The 17,208-nt window shown below is 42.1% G+C and overlaps 2 protein-coding genes across 5 annotated transcripts in view; one reads left to right on the forward strand and one right to left on the reverse strand.

The window, feature by feature from the left end:
• The window catches only part of LOC134226272 (DENN domain-containing protein 5A), an 86,715-nt gene extending 74,102 nt beyond the window's left edge, over window positions 1–12,613 (reverse strand). For 2 of the 4 annotated variants that reach the window (XM_062706934.1, XM_062706933.1), the window contains exon 1: window positions 11,228–12,613. In XM_062706934.1, coding sequence (XP_062562918.1) covers window positions 11,228–11,537 — 310 coding nt within the window. In that variant the 5' untranslated portion in view covers window positions 11,538–12,613. The remainder of the gene's footprint in view (window positions 1–11,227) is intronic. The other 2 variants (XM_062706930.1, XM_062706932.1) reach the window with 2 other exon arrangements.
• Window positions 12,614–13,048: 435 nt separating this feature from the next.
• LOC134226273 (glycerol-3-phosphate phosphatase-like) lies at window positions 13,049–14,471 on the forward strand. Its single transcript, XM_062706935.1, has 4 exons — window positions 13,049–13,222; window positions 13,287–13,402; window positions 13,464–13,624; window positions 13,682–14,471. Exons 1-4 carry the CDS (start codon window positions 13,200–13,202, stop codon window positions 14,333–14,335), a joined length of 954 nt encoding a protein of 317 aa, XP_062562919.1. The 5' UTR covers window positions 13,049–13,199; the 3' UTR covers window positions 14,336–14,471.
• Window positions 14,472–17,208: the final 2,737 nt, after the last annotated feature.

The following is a 17,208-nucleotide window of genomic DNA, read 5'->3' on the forward strand; positions in this document are numbered from 1 at the left end:
CGATATCGATGATACTATTTAGCTTAATTCGTGTAGCAAGAACTAGTAAAGACGTAATATTAGTTAGCTCATACCTCAGATGTGTTTCATATTTATTCGAACAAGATTAGAGTGAAAATAGAGAATTGAAAACAATCATCCGCTTGAAACACCGTTCAGTGACATTTCAATAACATCATAATGTCAGAGATGACTTGATCATTTTTACTGCAACAGTCTGACTTTTCGCCATAAGCTGGCGCTGCCCTCACTAAAAAGTTGTTCGTCAGTGACATGTATGGAAAATTGAAGAGTGGACTATCTTGTACTTTAAAATCTTTGCCTGGGGGTACCTTCGCTGGCCCTAGGGGGTACCTCGGACTATAATGCGTAATGGCGGATGTGTAAAAATTCCAATAAAAACTTTTTGATAAAGTTCTAATGAATTTGATTGTATTGTACATAATATGCATGGCGTTCCGTGAATCAAAGACTTTTGAATTCTGCTTTTCCCAAGCGGCACAGTGTATAAAGAGCTGTGGAAAAAAACATCAAACACCAAACAGGCACCAAACGTCGAATGAACGAATTTTGAAAATCTTCAATGCAATCTACCTGATCGAGACAAAATGTTTAATAATATCAAAGAGAGTAATGTACAAGATAGTCCACTCTTGAATATTCCATAGAAGAGATTAGCGAACAACTTTTCCTGCGAATAGCGCTAACTACTGGTAAAAAGTCTAACCATTTCATCAAAATCGATCAAGGTAACATTGCTTTTCGATTGTTTATAAAATGTCAAAATAAGTGAACAACCAATGATGAAGAAGCTAGGCAAAAGATCCTAGGGCGAAAGAAATCGGTTAGAGGGACACGGGAAGTTAGTGTGTGACCACGATGGACAGGACAATCTTATTGGAGCCAATATCGGTCCATATCTAAGACTTCGGGTTCCGGCCTTGAGGGCATTGGCTGACAAGCCCATAGCTTAATCGCCGCTGTAGCTGACAGCCCACTCATGCGACCGTCGAGTCTGTGTCACTGGGTTCCGACGCTATAATCCACCACTGGAAACGCCTTTCCAACTTTCACGCGGTCATCGACTCAGGCTCTATTTGCCGTTCAAGTCGGAGGAAACTTAAAAGCCGTAATCTGTGCTTCACGGAAACAAATCTGATCCCGTTATCATGATTTGTAAATCATGAAACCAGAAGCTACATTCCTTTATGAAATCATGACTATGAATCATGAAATCATGACTATGAATCATGATTGTAAGACCGAAATTACCTTTTTCGTGATTCCGCGCACCCATTTTCATGAGCCAGAAATCATGATCACATCAAGCGTTATGCGTATCTGTCAAAACATGCAATCAATCATTTTGCAGCGTCGTTCGCGTTCGAAAGTAAAAATGCAAAACTTTCAAAAAAGTATTTATTTTTTTATGAAATAAGAAACATTTAACTATGCCAGTGTTTTCGCGCCATCTTGTAGGTGTTCCTGTCCACCAGTGAAATTTTAAATTTCGTTTATTTCGTCGCCATCCCGTTTCCGCTAAAGTTCCGGTAAGTAAGAAAAATGGATGAATTTGAAAGAATAACTTTCCTTTTCTCTCGACTTTTTATGATTAAGTGCTTGTTTTATTCACTTTTTTTAACACAGTTCTCGTCCAGGCCCGTCTCCAGTCCAACCAGTTCTGTTTCCACTTGCGTCGATCAGTTCCATCCAGTTACGTCAGTTAGTTCCGTCTCCGCTCCATCAGGTAGGTGGATCATTTTGCCTTTCCATAGTTTTCCAATTTTCAATTTACGAAATTAAAACTAACACAAAACTAAATTTTAGCATATGCATCAGTATGGATCATGGAATGAGAACCTCTGCTGCCTGCAGTAATAGCGGAAATAACCCATGAGCAGAAGCTCTATAATCCACTTATGGACAATAAGGCTCTAGAGGTGGATTTTGAAATGATCTTGGGCCGTGCAGGGCTGGCCAATTACTCCTACGTAATAATCGTCAGTCACGGAATCACTACTGCCGAGGAGTTCTGCGAGCTAAAGGAAGGCGACTCAGAGCTTTTCTGCAGAGTTGCGAGAGATCGTATCGTACTGCGAAAGCTCCAAAAGAACTTGATAAGACATTTCTTTCTGAACTCCACTATTTCCTAATTCCAAAAACTGGTAGCGAAAGCTTTTTAGGGAATGGGGACTATTTTGGCCCAGAGCAGAGATGATTTAAAACGTTGCAGTTTTGTAACCAAATGAGATAGGGTTTTGAAATTTTCTGACTTTTCCTAACTTTCAGAAACGAAATTTTTTGGGTGATAACCAGCTTTTAGCGACCTCTTGGAACGCTACAACAAAAAAGTGACACATTGTGCAGTAGCGGGTCAAAAACGACCCCAACTTGAATTCGTTCTCAAAAGTTCATTTTCGAACCGATTCTCAATCTGTTGGAACCAAAATGAAGGTATAGATACCGAGGATGTCGTTTTTGAAATTTGGCAATTCTGGTTTCCAGGAATCGATTTCGAAGGAACAAAGATTCTTAGGCCAATTTTGGGCGTGATTTCTTGTCTTTCGAAGGATGATTTTGGAAATAAGACCGGAAGACCCGGAACGTCCATGGAAGTGGTTGATTCATGGAACTCATCCTTGAAGAGCGCGGTTTTTTTCTAAAGCTTCTCATAATTGAACTCTGAGTAACAAATGATTGTGGTAACCCATTTTGATGGACCCACCACCGGAGGTCCTCCAGAAGATCCGGAACGTCCTCAAAAGTGGCCAATTTATGAACATCATCATAGAAGAGCACTGTTTTCTCCAAAAAAAAATTTTATTAAACGCTGAGTAACAAATGATTGTGGTGACCCATTGTGAATCTTTCTAGAATCCGGAAAATCCGTAGAAATGTTCAATTCATGAATTTTTCACCATAGAAGAATACGGCTTTTCCAAAGCTTTCTTATGAACCTGAGTGACCTTCATGAATAATGCCGGTAATATCCCTTAAAGTTACCAGCTAACGAAACTCGAATCACAAGAGCACGGTTTTAAAAAAATCTATTTTCGCACTCTGAGCAAGACATTATTGTCGTGACCCTCACTTATGGACTTGAATGGCCAGTGAAGGCCCTCTCGTGATCCATACACATACTATACTTGTAAAATAAATTGAAAAATTCAATGAATACAAAAATGGTAACTTGGCCGGTGGTAAATCTTTCAGAGGTCCCAACTTTTCTTGAGCCTTAATGAACACTAAGCTGCGAGGCAGCATTGTCCCACTGGGGGATGTAATACCAAAGTCGGGGTTCAGCCAAATTGAACCAAGCGCAAATGAAAAATGATCAACTTCTTGCACAAATTTTCACGTAGCAGATCCAATTGATCACAAACCGTATCGGTATACTTCCACTTTATAACTGAGGATATCTATCAACATTTGTATGCATGAATTGATATAGGGGAACGGTTCGGCACTTCATCTCATAGGTCCTATTTCCATCCCATCAAAAACAGAGCAATGAAAAGGAATTTGGTTTGTTTCTTATTTTTGTGATTTTTTTCAGCAGTGAGCACGCGTGTTAGCAAAAAGAACGACGAGATTGGTGCTGTATTTCTTTGTTTTGCGATGAGATGAATATATGTACAGTGAGACGGAAAATGGAACAGTTCCCCTATGTAAATTTATTTCCGTTTTTACTCAACGAACAAAATACCACAAGTCAGTCAAAAAGGCGCTTGGTGCGGTTTCGCTGAGCCCCGGCCAAATATATGTCATTAACTTTTTTTCAAACCTTAGCAAATAAATGTGGTTTAACCTATGTCCAACTTGATTCTTATCTCCCAAATAAAATTTATTCAACAGGTTTTATGCGCAGAATCAATGAAGCAACTTGAGAACTCAACGCAAAATCGTCAAACAGTGAATAAAAATTTCCATTCACAATTCAAAAACTTCAACGAGTATCTCAGCAACCGACCGGAAGACGAAATATCATCAAGTACTATGAACAAAATAAATCTAATGAAAATACAAAAATGTGTTTCATAATAAGCACCTACAGATTCACAATGCCAAAAACATGTTTTTATATATGGTACCCGAAAAATTCGCACCCGATTTCATTATTCAAAATCCCGAAATCATGATTTGGATTCATGGTCCTAGAAAAAAACGGGATCATGAATTGTGCGCATCCACTATCATGAGCCAAGGTCATGATATCCAGAATTTAAATCATGATTTGGGGAGCAGTGACTCATGATATCATGATTCCGAATCATGGTTCTCTCTTGGCAGAATAATTTGTAACGCTTCGGATGCGTTACGGGAGCATGAATCATGATATCATGAGCTCAAATCATGGTGTATTTTCATAAAGGTAAAATACACTAGGCTCATGATATCATGAGTCGTTTTTACCACTTTTGGGAGCGGGTTTGTACCCGTGTTGCCTTCGAGGCAATTATCTCCAGGACTATTCTGACTGTCAAGCATTTATTACCTATGTATCTGTCGGTGATTTTTGACGAAAAGGTTGAAGTAAATTTCTACTGCCGTTTCCACAAGCCGACTTTCGACCGTCCAGAACTAGCAGTGAGTGACCCTATGCAATATGCATGCTGCTTCGGCTACAATATCAACATTTGTCCTTTCCCTTTATGCGTTTCTACAAATAAAAGTTTTGAGTGAATTCGACCACGATTCGTTTATTTTGGTAGCCCATAATTAATGTGATTAACGTCTCTCGCTTGATAAGAAAATTATTTTGAGCTTTTTAGTGGAATGTTTTCACCTGTCATAAGACGAGTTTGTTTATTTACTTTGAAATGAAAAATATGTAACAAGCAAAAAACATTTGAGTTGGCTCGTTACCTTTCTCTCAAATCTGACAAACACAACTTTAATTTTTATCCCTAACTGGACCGGATAAAAATTGGGCAACAGCATGGTACTTCCGTATTTCAACGTAATTGTCCGAATCTGTGCATCGAGCTCAAAACAACGTTTACAAAAATGATTAATTTGCTTGCATCCAGAAGATTCATTAGTTGAATTTAAAGAAATAGATATATTCAATCCACCACTATGTGCTATATTTTTCACCCCTGCTTAGTTCTTGGATGAGGTTTAAGGAATTGGGTGATATCACACAATAATAAGCGGAATTGATGTTCATTTACTGAGTCAAACATTATTATACGAACTCAAATTATATGTTTTGACAATGACATCAATAAACGTGTTTAAGTATGCGCCGCGTTATCCAAGCATTGACGCGCGTCGACGCGTTTACTTCGACGACTACCGCAAAATAGTTCGACCGCCATCCGTTGTAGCGCTTCAAACCATGTTCGCTGTTTAACACAAGAGTGTACTATATTGTTAATATATAATATTTGATAATATGTTAAGAATTTACTTCTGAACTAAAATCATGAATCTAAGGACAAAAGCCTTTATTTGAGTGACATGAAGGCTTTTTTTCTGGAAAGCTCAGTAGCTTCGTTGCAAGAGGTTTGGAAGACTTCTTTTAAGAGACTTGGAAGCCTTTCTTCAAGAGGCTTGGGAGCCTCCTTTCAGGAGACTTGGAAGCCTCAAGGCTCCTTTCAAACGGCTTAGGATCCTCCTTTCAAGAGGCTCGGAAGCCTCTTTTCAAAAGGCTCGGTAGCCTCTCTTCAAGGGGCTCGGATGCCTACATTCAAGGCTCGGATGCCTACATTCAAGAGGTTTGGGAGCCTTTTTCAAGAGGCTCAGAAGCCTCATTTCAAGAGGTTCGAAAGCCTCCTTTCAAGAAGCTCTGAAGTCTCGTTTTAAGAGGTTCGGAAAACTTCTTGCAAGAGGCTCGTAAACCTATCTTCAAGAGACTCGTAAGCCTCCTTTCAAAAAGCTCGGAAGCCTACTTTCAAGAGCCTCTCTTTAAGAGGCTTGCGAGTCTCCCTACAAGAGACTTGGAAGCTTCCTTTAAAAATGCTCAGACGCCACCTTTTAAGAGGCTCGAAAGTCTCGGCTCAGAGAGTTCTTTTCAAGAGGCTCGAGAACCTTCTTTAAAGAGGCTTAGAAGCCTTGTTCCAAGAAGCTCAGAAACCTCCTTTTAAGAAGCTCGGAAGCCTCTTTTCAGGAAGCTCCAAAGCTTACTTTCAAACGGTTCGGAAGCCTCCTTTAAAGAGTTTCGGAATTATTCGAGTGGCTTGAAAACCTCCTTTCAAGGGACTGAGAAGCGTCCTTTCAACATGCTCAGAAGTCTTTTTCTAAAAGGCTCGAAAAGCTCCAAAAGTCCTTAAAGTATTGTAGGAAGTTTGATGTATAAACGTTATGTGAACTGAAAAGTTTCACGAAATAACGAACATTTCAGACAACTTTTTGGAGAACCATATATCCCGTTAGTTTTCAGGTCCGTTTTGCATATATCTTGAGAGTTACGCTTATTTTTATTTATGAAATAAAATATAGGGGGTACCTCAATAAATGAAAAAGTTCGAAGGGTTACCACTAAAGAGAAAGGTTGTGAACAGCTGTGTTAGACCAAACATTAGACAAGGAACAAACATATAATTCCCCCTGAAGAAAACACCAACTCCGTGGCGAAACGTTGGACAAATGAAAATCTAGTTTCAAACTTTGAAAACTGCGTAGCCAGTTACGAGGGGGCTATAGAAACAATAAGACCTTTTGGTTAAATTTGAGTTAACTTTATTTAATTAACTTTGAGTTAACTTTAATTAACTTTGCGACTGTGCGATTTGTACCTGAAGTTGTTATTCTGTTACAGAATTTTTGTTTGTTATAAAACATGTACCATTAGTAGTTAAAATTAAAAAAAAATGTAAGAAAACTTCTTCTAGTTTTAACAAAATCGTTGCTTAATATGCTTTCAATTGAACAAAAATAAAACACGATGTGTTACATGAAAAGTGATGAAAACAACCAGAATTATTACAAACTAGCAAAAAATACCCAGCTCCGACCGGTTTGCAAATGTCACATACTGGACTATTTGCAGCACCGCACTCTAGATTAATTTCCTTGCGGTTGTTTTGTTTTCCTCACAGCAGACTAAACATTGTATTTAATGATTTTTAAACTTTTCCCATTAAATTCACCAAGTTTTGTATATACAAAGCGGATCCCAATCGATTAGGCAGGGACTTTGTCCCTGTGGGGGCAGCAGGGACTTTGTCCAAGGGCTTGACGATCCCTCCCAGGCCATCTGCGAGTTGTGGCGCCTGCCTAGGATGTGGTGGGGTTTGACAGTGGGCCCTGTTAAACCTCTATAAAAAGCTGCATGTATCCGCAAGTAGGCTCCGCCAAAGCGACCGTGTGCCGCTCAAAGCGCACAAGCCCAAGTCCTGGTGTTAGGTGGGACGCTAAACAGCCCTGACACGACGGCCCTCCGGCGAGACAGGAGGTTTGCGCAGGCCCAATAAGCCGCCTGGAAAACCAATAATTACGAACAATATAAGAGATAATGCGACTCGATATAATCGGCAAAGACCTAGGCGACGAATAAAGGATCACGATTGGAAGCTTGGAACATGGAACTGCAAGTCGCTAGGTTTCGCAGGTTGCGACAGGATGATCTACGATGAATTTAATCACCGCAATTTAGCCGTCGTGGCGCTGCAGGAGATTTGCTGGAAAGGACAGAAGGTGTGGCAAAGCGGGCATCGGGCGGCTACCTTCTACCAAAGCTGTGGCACCACCAACGAGCTGGGAACCGGCTTCATAGTGCTGGGAAAGATGCGCCAACGCGTGATTGGGTGGCAGCCAATCAACGCAAGGATGTGCAAGCTGAGGATTAAAGGCCGTTTCTTCAACTATAGCATCATCAACGTGCACTGCCCACACGAAGGGAGACCCGACGACGAGAAAGAAGCGTTCTACGCACAGCTGGAGCAGACATACGATGGATGCCCACTGCGGGACGTCAAAATCGTCATCGGTGACATGAACGCGCAGGTAGGAAGGGAGGAAATGTATAGACCGGTCATCGGACCGGATAGTCTGCACACCGTATCGAATGACAACGGCCAACGATGCATAAACTTCGCAGCCTCCCGCGGAATGGTAGTCCGAAGCACCTTCTTTCCCCGCAAAAATATCCACAAGGCCACATGGAGATCACCTAACCAAGAAACGGAAAACCAAATCGACCACGTTCTAATCGACGGTAAATTCTTCTCCGACATCACGAACGTCCGCACTTACCGCAGTGCGAATATTGAATCCGACCACTACCTCGTTGCAGTTTGCCTGCGCTCAAAACTCTCGACGGTGTACAACACGCGTCGAAGTCGGACGCCGCGGCTTAATATTGGGCGGCTACAAGACGGTAGACTAGCCCAAGAATACGCGCAGCAGCTGGAAGTGGCACTCCCAACGGAAGAGCAGCTAGGCGCAGCGTCTCTTGAAGATGGCTGGAGAGATATTCGATCCGCCATTGGTAGCACCGCAACCGCTGCACTTGGCACGGTGCCCCCGGATCGGAGAAACGACTGGTATGACGGCGAATGTGAGCAGTTAGTGGAAGAGAAGAATGCAGCATGGGCGAGATTGCTGCAACACCGCACGAGAGCGAATGAGGCGCGATATAAACAGGCGCGGAACAGACAAAACTCGATTTTCCGGAGGAAAAAGCGTCAGCAGGAAGATCGAGACCGTGAAGAGACGGAGCAACTGTACCGCACTAATAACACACGAAAGTTCTATGAGAAGTTGAACCGTTCACGTAAGGGCCACGTGCCACAGCCCGATATGTGTAAGGACATAAACGGGAACCTTCTTACGAACGAGCGTGAGGTGATCCAAAGGTGGCAGCAGCACTACGAAGAGCACCTGAATGGCGATGTGGCAGACGAAGATGGCGGTATGGTGATGGACCTAGGGAACGCGCGCAGGACATAATTCTACCGGCCCCGGATCTCCAGGAAATCCAGGAGGAGATTGGTCGGCTGAAGAACAACAAAGCCCCTGGGGTTGACCAATTACCAGGAGAGCTATTTAAACACGGTGGTGAGGCACTGGCTAGAGCGCTGCACTGGGTCATTACCAAGATTTGGGAGGAGGAAGTTTTGCCGCAGGAGTGGATGGAAGGTGTCGTGTGTCCCATCTACAAAAGGGCGATAAGCTGGATTGTAGCAACTACCGCGCAATCACATTGCTGAACGCCGCCTACAAGGTACTCTCCCAAATTTTATGCCGTCGACTAGCACCAATTGCAAGGGAGTTCGTGGGGCAGTACCAGGCGGGTTTTATGGGCGAACGCTCCACCACGGACCAGGTGTTCGCCATTCGCCAAGTACTGCAGAAGTGCCGCGAATACAACGTGCCCACACATCATCTATTCATCGACTTCAAAGCCGCATATGATACAATCGATCGGGACCAGCTATGGCAGCTAATGCACGAAAACGGATTTCCGGATAAACTGACACGGTTGATCAAAGCGACGATGGATCGGGTGATGTGCGTAGTTCGAGTTTCAGGGCATTCTCGAGTCCCTTCGAAACCCGCAGAGGGTTACGGCAAGGTGATGGTCTTTCGTGTCTGCTATTCAACATCGCTTTGGAAGGGTAATACGAAGAGCAGGGATTAACACGAGTGGCACAATTTTCAATAAGTCCGTCCAGCTATTTGGCTTCGCCGACGACATAGATATTATGGCACGTAACTTTGAGAAGATGGAGGAAGCCTACATCAGACTGAAGAGGGAAGCCAAGCGGATTGGACTAGTCATCAACACGTCGAAGACGAAGTACATGATAGGAAGAGGTTCAAGAGAAGACAATGTGAGCCACCCACCGCGAGTTGGCATCGGTGGTGATGAAATCGAGGTGGTAGAAGAATTTGTGTACTTGGGATCACTGGTGACTGCCGAAAATGATACCAGCAGAGAAATTCGGAGGCGTATAGTGGCTGGAAATCGTGCATACTTTGGACTCCGCAAGACGCTTCGATCGAATAGAGTTCGCCGCCGTACCAAACTGACCATCTACAAAACGCTCATTAGACCGGTAGTCCTCTACGGACACGAGACCTGGACGATGCTCGTGGAGGACCAACGCGCACTCGGAGTTTTCGAAAGGAAAGTGCTGCGTACCATCTATGGTGGGGTGCAGATGGCGGACGGTACATGGAGGAGGCGAATGAACCACGAGTTGCATCAGCTGTTGGGAGAACCATCCATCGTTCACACCGCGAAAATCGGACGACTGCGGTGGGCCGGGCACGTAGCCAGAATGTCGGACAATAACCCGGTGAAAATGGTTCTCGACAACGATCCGACGGGCACAAGAAGGCGAGGTGCGCAGCGGGCAAGGTGGATCGATCAGGTGGAAGATGACTTGCGGACCCTCCGTAGACTGCGTGGCTGGCGACGTGTTGCCATGGACCGAGCCGAATGGAGAAGACTCTTACATACCGCACAGGCCACTTCGGCCTTAGTCTGAATAAATAATAATAATCGATTAGGCAGAAAATCTTGTGAATCGGTCAACCTGTTCGCGAGTTAAATCGTCAGGAATATCTGGATATCTTAACTCATTTTTATTTAAATAGATGTCAAAAACCACATTAGGGGTTTGTTGAAGTTACATTAATTTTGTTTCCAAATATATAAGCAAAAATCCAAGATCCTTTCCGTTTAACCCCTTCAAATATTATAACATATAGAGTTGAAAACGTTTAATTTAACGTGACGCAATTAGTTGATCTTCCCAATGACGTCCTAAGCGGTGTTTTTTTTATTGATTTACTTGTACAGCCAGCACATCGAAAACTAGGTAATTAATATGTGTATTCCAGAAAATGCGGTGCAGAATTGTTTGGCGCCAATCGCTTCCTTATTTGCTACAAATTGTATTTCACCCAAACAAATTCAAGCGACGGCATGCTACACATTTTTCGTCTAGTAATGGAACACGCGGACATCTAACGGATAGAAATCAAGCATGCTCGTATGTTTTAACATATTTCCAAATCTAGAAAACCTTCGATACCACGATCGTTTTTGCTTGCGTACCAACTCAGTGCACACTGAACTGTGTTCAGGGCTCATAACTATGAACACCAAGGCACGCTCTTGGCTCATGTTCTGTTCAGAATGCATCTCTGTTCCATCGAGCTGTGAACTCATCTTGCATAATGGATTACATCAATAATATATGCATGCATACCATTTTCGAATGGCTTATCAAATATTCACACTCTAACCAGTAGTCAATTTAGGCGATCTTACCTGCAAACAGGTCCATCTCTAGCCCGGACGCCAAATCCAAACCGCAGATGACAAAGTAATCCGCAAAGCGACAGAACTGCTGCTGCAGACTGTCGTTCAGCCCTTTGGACTTTCCATTAACCTCCAGGCTGGTCGTGGAACCTCCCAAGCTGCTGGAAGCTCTGCTGTTGCCACCACTGCAGCACAACTCGCCTGCACCACTTGTGGCATCTTGCTGTAGCGGCTGTGATAGTTGTTGTTGTTGTGGTTTGGCACTGCTGTTATCACCACCGCTGCAACTCGTACCATTGGTCGACGCTGTTTCGCTCATGATGCTGGAAACCAATTGCACAACACCCCGATCACAGAGTTGGTGATTTTTTTTTCCGGTGCAGTGGTTGGATTTTGAATTTGTAGTGTGATTTTTCGTGATGGCTAGTACGACTCGTTGTTATTTACGATTTTCCCAAAGCCATTTTTCACGCAGCACATACTAAGGTGAATAAATAGAATAACCCCCAATGAACGATGCGTGACGGGGTTATTGTGTAGAGAGCATGTGGTAAGGTAAACTCAAAATTAAATATTGATACACACACTCCTTCAAAAGGCAAAAAAAACTGCGAATTGGACGAATCGGACTTATGCACATATAAAAAACACTACACAATCGCGATTCAATGGTGACCTTCTTCACCAAAACATTCGCTCTTCTTCGTAGGCTTGTTCGTATTCCACACACTTGTTAAATACCTCATGAATGAGAGCGCGAGAGCTTACAGCACTAACACAATCAAACGCGTGTAATACGTAGAATATCTCGCTCGTTAACACACTCGCATACGGGGTAAAGAGCGTAAGACCTTTGATTGCTTGGGGATCGATTTTCTTCACTGCTTATATTTTTTATTACTGCTTCATCTTGGCAGCTTCATTTCATCTCGCTTTTGGCTGATGTTTTCCTAACTCTTATATCATAGCCAATGGATTCGATGGCCTTTCTGCGTTCCGTTTGCTTCTTTGTGTATTGGTTGGATTTATAATTTATGTCATGTTTTCGTCAGCAACTTCTTCGACGAGCCACGACGACGACCGAAGGCGACAATCGATAACGCGACACGGTTTCAATCAATTTTGGAATTCACTTATCTCCAAGATCTCAGATCTACGGCGAACACATTCATCGTCACAAATAGTCCACGTTGCACAACGGATTGCATTTGGCAATCCATGTATCACTTGGAACACTAAAAAGGATTGAATTGCGCGGTTTCTTTTGTTCCCGAGGAGCAAGAATTTCTGCTGTAAGCTATTCGCCTTCCAGCTTCCTTGTACCGAGAACTGCGTAGCGATCCACGTCCGTCCGCGTACATCGGTAGCAAAGGAAAGACAAAGACGTACTGAAGACACAAGTGTGTACATCGAGAGCTACAACCCTCCTCAACTGTATAAAGCATACAAGAGAAAAAGCGAGTATATATGCATCGAAGAGAATTACTCTCTTGGCGTCTTGCTTGACAGCTGTATCGTTGAATGTGATTGTGCAAGCGTAGCCTGCTGTGAGCTTGTACGACAAGTTAGCTCTATTCAGATGTTTGTTTACTTGAATTGTAATTAAGCAAAATAAATTCTATGCCATGAAAACTACATGTTTTGTAAAATGTAAACTCAAACCATCAATTACAGGTAAGTACGCAATATTCATACAACTGGTAAGTAGTAGTTATAAGGCAGTGAAGTGAAACGAGTGAAACAAATGGATTAAATAGTGAAAAAAAAAGAGCAAAGTGAAAAATCTGTCAACTCTCTGTCAATGTTATCTGTTTTATTAAATAATATTTGCAGTGTAGAAAGGTGACATTGCCTGTCAATTTCAATGTCAGTTTTGCAAACCACTTCTCGGTGAAACTACACAAAGTTGTATAGTTTCGGACGGGAAGTCCCATCGATTTTTGGGAAAATTTTCCTCTCTGAATCATCGATAACGAGATACATGCAAAACTGCTCTCGTTTCAGGTAAACTGTGTTTTATTAGTTGTAATATTACGCTAAATGGACTGTGCTTGTTTTATTTCCCCAGCTATCGTCTGTTGTCAACCATGTACAAGAACTCCGGAACGAGTCTAGCCACTCTTAGTGCAACTGAAATCAAAGAGTGGATCAACTCTTTCGATACGGTTTTGACTGATTGTGATGGTGAAATCAGTTCATCAGATCTTTTGAATTACACAACATGATAATCATTTATAAATTTCAGGCGTTATATGGGTTGACAATGACACGCTGCCGCATGCCACTGAAGTTATCAACAAGTTCATCGAAAATGGAAAGAAGATGTTCTTCGTGACAAACAATTCGACCAAAACCCGTCCCGAATTTGTAACAAAAGCAGTCAAGATGGGATTTAATGTTGATGTCGTTAGTTAATCTATCGATTTACATGTTAAAGCAATTTATGACTATTTATACCTCTAGGATAATATAATCTCCACTGCTTACCTAGCGGCGCAATATCTGAAAAATATTGGATTCACCAAAAAAGTCTACGTAGTCGGTTCTACTGGAATCACTCGGGAGCTGGATGCCGTCGGTATCCCCCATACCGGCGTTGGCCCGGATGTCCTTGAAGGAACTCTTGCCGACGCTGTGAAGAATTTTACCCCGGATCCAGAAGTAGGAGCCGTAATTGTAGGATTCGATGAGCATTTCAATTTCATCAAAATGATGAAAGCGGCATCCTATCTGGATAAGCCCGGTGTAATCTTTATTGGGACCAACACGGACGAGCGGTTCCCCATGCCCGACTGCGTCATTCCCGGAACGGGAAGCATTGTTAACGCGGTGACGACCTGTGCCGAGCGGCAGCCAACGGTGATGGGAAAGCCAAATAAACACATTTGTGACATTCTGGAGAAAGAGTACAAGGTGGACCCGAGCCGGACACTCATGATCGGGGATCGACTGAACACGGATATCATGCTAGGAAAGAATTGCGGATTTCAGACATTGCTGGTTGAGACTGGAATCCATAAGGCCGCCGATTTCGCGAAATCGGACGATGCCACAGCTGTAGAATGCGTGCCGGATGTGTACACTAGTAAATTAGGAGATTTGCTGCCTTATTTATGAGAGCATTAAAAAGAGATTGTTTTATCATCTGAATGCTTATGACATAGTCGTACTATTGGCATTTTGTAATCTATTATCAGTCCGATTAATAGTGATAGGTTATTAGTAATAAATAACCCAGTTGTTTAAAAACAAATTTTATAATTTGTGAATCCTACGGCCGAATTAATTCACAAAATTCCATTTGACAGCAACAACTCCGAAACCATACATAACGTACTTTACTTCACAAATCCGTACATACCGTTTAACTTCAATTATTAGGACCTCAACTCTCAAATAGCATTTCCATCAAATTCGATATTAAAAATCAAAACTTTCTACGTATGGTTACATTATCACTGATGTGAGATTATTCCAATGAAGGGAGACACAAGAGACTATCGATAATTACAAAAGATTTGAAACCGCACTGATGGAACCCACGTGGACATTATATTACCCTGAACTAGCAGATTCATTTTTATTACATCTGACATCAACAGATAATCGTTTGCCGTGTATGGTAAAAGGTTTCAAATTTTGACATTTTCGCTCCCCTATGCATTTGCCATTTTATTAGACCTCCCAAATTTTTAGACAATTTGGTTGTAAATTGATTGTGCACGCTACATTTGAAGTGTGCTAAGAAACTGCTATCAAAACCATCACTTATGCGAAAGAACGATCCGTGTGTTGCCCATAAGCTATATAAATATCTTCAATGCATCAAATATCATCAATGATGTTATAGAATATTCCCTTAAATAAAAGACAGTAGTTGTTACGAAGCGATCTGACTTTTGGAAGCGAAGTTATAATAAAATAAAAACATCTCATGAAGGGCCGTACACTAATAACGTAAGAACTTATGGGGGGAGGGGAAGGTCTGTCATTATCTTACTCTCCATATAAACAAAAACAAATGTACGTGTTAAGTATTTAGTGCACGACCGTTAATTGATATTGATGTTACTCTTTTACGTGTTAAATTGAATTTCGCACGATTTCAATTGTAATATTTTGTACAATCATCAAGTCGTTTCGCGACAAATACTATCTGTTTTCTTGCCGAATTTCCGAAACTGTCGATTGCCTTCGTTGCCCACCAGTCACTGACACTTTTTCTTCCAGTTCTTCGTCGAAAATTTCTCAGGTATTGGAAAAGAACAACCTAGCCTAAAGATATATCCGCTATATATCAGAAAGTTTTTTCGCTTAGAGCGATTTCTCTTCAGGATTTTTTTTTTCTTAATCACTCAACTGGATTAAAAGTTACAATCGTTATTGCTATGTACTACCGAAAATCGCTGCATTATTAAGGTGAGTTACGGCGGCGTCTAAAAATGGCAGCCACAATTACCTTGTTATCCCTCACCTTGCGTTTTTGCTCGCGCAAATGTGAATATTTAGGCGGTTAGCACATCTGGAAACCATTTTTTTCGTGTATGCTGCAAGTGAGCAAAGGTGAAAAACTACTTTCCGCTTTTGTCTGTCGTTTACTTTTTGAGTTGTGTGCCTTTTAAAGCACTATGTAGATTTTTAATTGGACTCCAACGCGATTCACCTTAAGAAGAAAATATCAAGGAAGAAAAACCGCAAGAGATGTTGTTGCTTTATTATTTAGTAGTGAACAGTGACTGATAACTCACCTTTTATGTGTTTCAAAAGCAATTAGCAGTTTGAGTGTCTTTGGGTATTAATCAAGAAAAAATCCAAAAAGTTGTACAAGTTTTGATAACTATTTGCGGATTAAAATCATCCAAACTTTCTATATTTTTTTCTTTTTAAGATAAAATCTGCAATCAGGCACCTAGGATGTTGACTTAGAGAGTGGGATTGGGAAACTTCTAGAGAACTTAAACCAAAGCCCTTTGCACCGTTCATTTAGTTTATTTAGTAAACATCTGGGGCCCTCAGCCGTACGGTAAGATGCGCGACTACAAAGCATGACCATGCTGAGAGTGGCTGGGTTCGCTTTCCGGTGCCGGTCTTTTTTTCGGATTGGAAATTTTCTCGACTTCCCTGGACATAAAAGTATCATCGTGTTAGCCTCATGATATACGAATGCAGAAATGGTAACTTGGCTTAGAAACCTCGCAGTTAATAATTGTGGAAGTGCTTAATGAACACTAAGCTACGAGGCGGCAATGTCCCAGTGGGGGATGTAATGCCAATGAAGAAGAAAAAGTAAACATCTAAACCGCCAACCACAATACACGGTTCGAGGCCACATCTCTCCATCCTCGGTAGCACCCCACACTCGCCAAGTCGTTCTGTATCTGGACAGCCTACCTTTCTCGCTTGCTCCACGTATTCTTGTACCTTCCGGATAGGAAGCGAATACCATATTTGCAGGGTTGCTGTCCGGCCTTTTTGCAACATGCCCTGCTCATCGTACCCTCCCTGCGTTAGCTACCTTTTGGATATCTTAGCCACCTTCATCCTTCACCAACACACACCGTCCTCTTGCACACAGCCAAAGATGGTCCTAAGCACGCATCTCTCGAATATCCCGAGTGCTTGCAAGCCCTCCTTGAACATGGTCCAAGTTGCATCGCATTCTGTACATAATGCATTTGGTGCGGGTGTGAATCTTTTTTGACCGCAGGTTCTTGTGTGTTATATATTTTCTTTAGATAGATCGAGCTTGCTACTTACTTGATCAGGGTCGTCTGCAACGGTTCCTTTAGGACATTGGTCGGATAATCATCCTTCAAAAATACCAAGGTGAATAGTTCGGAAGATCGGAGAAAAAAAAAACCAACTTAATTCACCGAGTAGTGATACTGCCTTTCTCGTATTTAGCCAAGACACCAACCTTATATGGCGCTTATATAGTTCGATTCCATTTTCTTAATAACTTTTAAACGCAATGGTCGATCGTTATCAAA

This window comes from Armigeres subalbatus, chromosome 3 (assembly GCF_024139115.2).
Source record: "Armigeres subalbatus isolate Guangzhou_Male chromosome 3, GZ_Asu_2, whole genome shotgun sequence".
In the NCBI taxonomy this organism is placed as follows: domain Eukaryota; kingdom Metazoa; phylum Arthropoda; class Insecta; order Diptera; family Culicidae; genus Armigeres; species Armigeres subalbatus.